At 54.0% G+C, this 1,655-nt stretch overlaps 1 protein-coding gene across 1 annotated transcript in view; it reads right to left on the reverse strand.

The window, feature by feature from the left end:
* Positions 1–89: 89 nt before the first annotated feature.
* The window catches only part of GTF2A1 (general transcription factor IIA subunit 1), a 17,541-nt gene continuing 15,975 nt past the window's right edge, over positions 90–1,655 (reverse strand). Inside the window, 2 exon segments of the mRNA XM_018575462.1 lie at positions 90–395; positions 1,466–1,528. Of these exon segments, the coding sequence (XP_018430964.1) occupies positions 261–395; positions 1,466–1,528 (198 nt within the window). The 3' untranslated portion in view covers positions 90–260.

Consider the following 1,655-nt stretch of genomic DNA (forward strand, 5'->3'; position numbering starts at 1 on the left):
CAGAAGACTCCGCGGAACACACTCCAGAGCCAGGAGGAAGAGGAGGGACTAAAGTATTTCAGTGGGGGGAGGAGGGGCAGCGATCCCACAGTGCAGCCCATCCACCAATCCCGCAGGGAGATGCCACTTCAGTCTCTTGTCATTGGTACCAGGGAAAGGGGCGTTTCCCGTGTTGTCAGGATTGGTTTCAGTTTTTGTCAGAGCGCTCACCCCACGCCAATCACCCGCCATTGGATGTGTGTGGGAGTGGGGGAAAGGTTTCACCACTCGGCATCTCCGATGGCTTTAGAGAAGACAAAATCACGGCCATTCAGGTTCATAATCCCGTCTTTGAGATGAAACTTCCACTTGTTTTTACTCCTGTGGATCTGCGAGAAACAAAAATCAAATCAGTTGTACAACCAGAGGACCAAAATATTCCCCTCCCCCCTCACCAACATTAAATGCCATATTATAGCCCTGCTGATGTCGCCACTGGGTCTGTGTGATTCTCTATGCAATGCAGGCAGATCATGGCTGGTGGGAGGGGCCAGTGGGGTGCAGTACATAGCCTCCTGAAACCATCACAGCACCCTGCCTCAGTCCTCATGTCATGAGTGCTCAGCTCTGATGCAAGCAGTGGGTGGGCTCTTGGGAGAAGTCTGGAGGAGGGGGTGTTCCCAGGCAGACTGGAATTACATGTAGACCCCTCCCCCCCTCCAGGTAACGCCCACATGTGATGCTGAGCCTCCATGATTGACAGAACTGACAGCCAATGAAAGAAAGGGGCGGGGCCAAGAACAGTCAGGCTGGTGAGGAAAGTGTTAGATGACACTAGACCTCCCGCAGCCAGGAAATGAAGACGGAGGTCAGATAGAAGACTGAAGGGGAGGACGGAGGTCAGATAGAAGACTGAAGGGAAGGACAGAGGTCAGATAGAAGACTGAAGGGAAGGATGTAGGTCAGATAGAAGACTGAAGGGGAGGACAGAGGTCAGATAGATAGTTGTCACCATCAGGAAACTCGCCCTGAGAAATGCCGTGGAGCCGTCACGGGGGTCATGTAGACAGGAAGTGGCTGTAAAGAGGCTGCAGGAGATGAGCTGCACTGAGATGAGACAAAAAGATTTTTATAAGAAAAAACAATCCACTTTCACACCCTTCGGGGAGGTCGATGTGACTGAGTGAGGTTAGAGATGAAAGCTTCCCTGCTGCGTATAGAGACGGTGAATCCGCTGATCCGGGTCGGAGCCAATCACTCGCCTCCAGCTGTAGGAAGGTCTCCCACTTCTCACGCTGCAGAATCTGAAGAACTCTGCCGCCATCTGCTGGTGACATCTGATAACAACTGGAGAGTCGCCAGCAGGACGGCTGATACCAGAAGTAGTGTCCCGAGAACAGGAGCGACTTCTGTGAGGTCCCGCGCTTGTTGGGGACCCGCGGCGGCCTGCTGGGGACCCGAGGCGGCCTGCTGGGGACAAGTGGATCTCCGTATCGAACAGCTCCTGACCCTCCTCGTCACTGACATCATCTTCACTGTTCAGGGGTTCCTGGAAAAGAGTCGGGTCACAAGAGTCGGGTCACAAGAGTCGGGTCACAAGAGTCGGGTCACAAGAGTCGGGTCACAAGAGTCGGGTCACAAGAGTCGGGTCACAAGGGCCGGGTAACAGAGGCAGG

Source organism: Nanorana parkeri, unplaced genomic scaffold, assembly GCF_000935625.1.
Source record: "Nanorana parkeri isolate BGI_ZX_2015 unplaced genomic scaffold, ASM93562v1 scaffold3967, whole genome shotgun sequence".
Lineage (NCBI taxonomy): Eukaryota > Metazoa > Chordata > Amphibia > Anura > Dicroglossidae > Nanorana > Nanorana parkeri.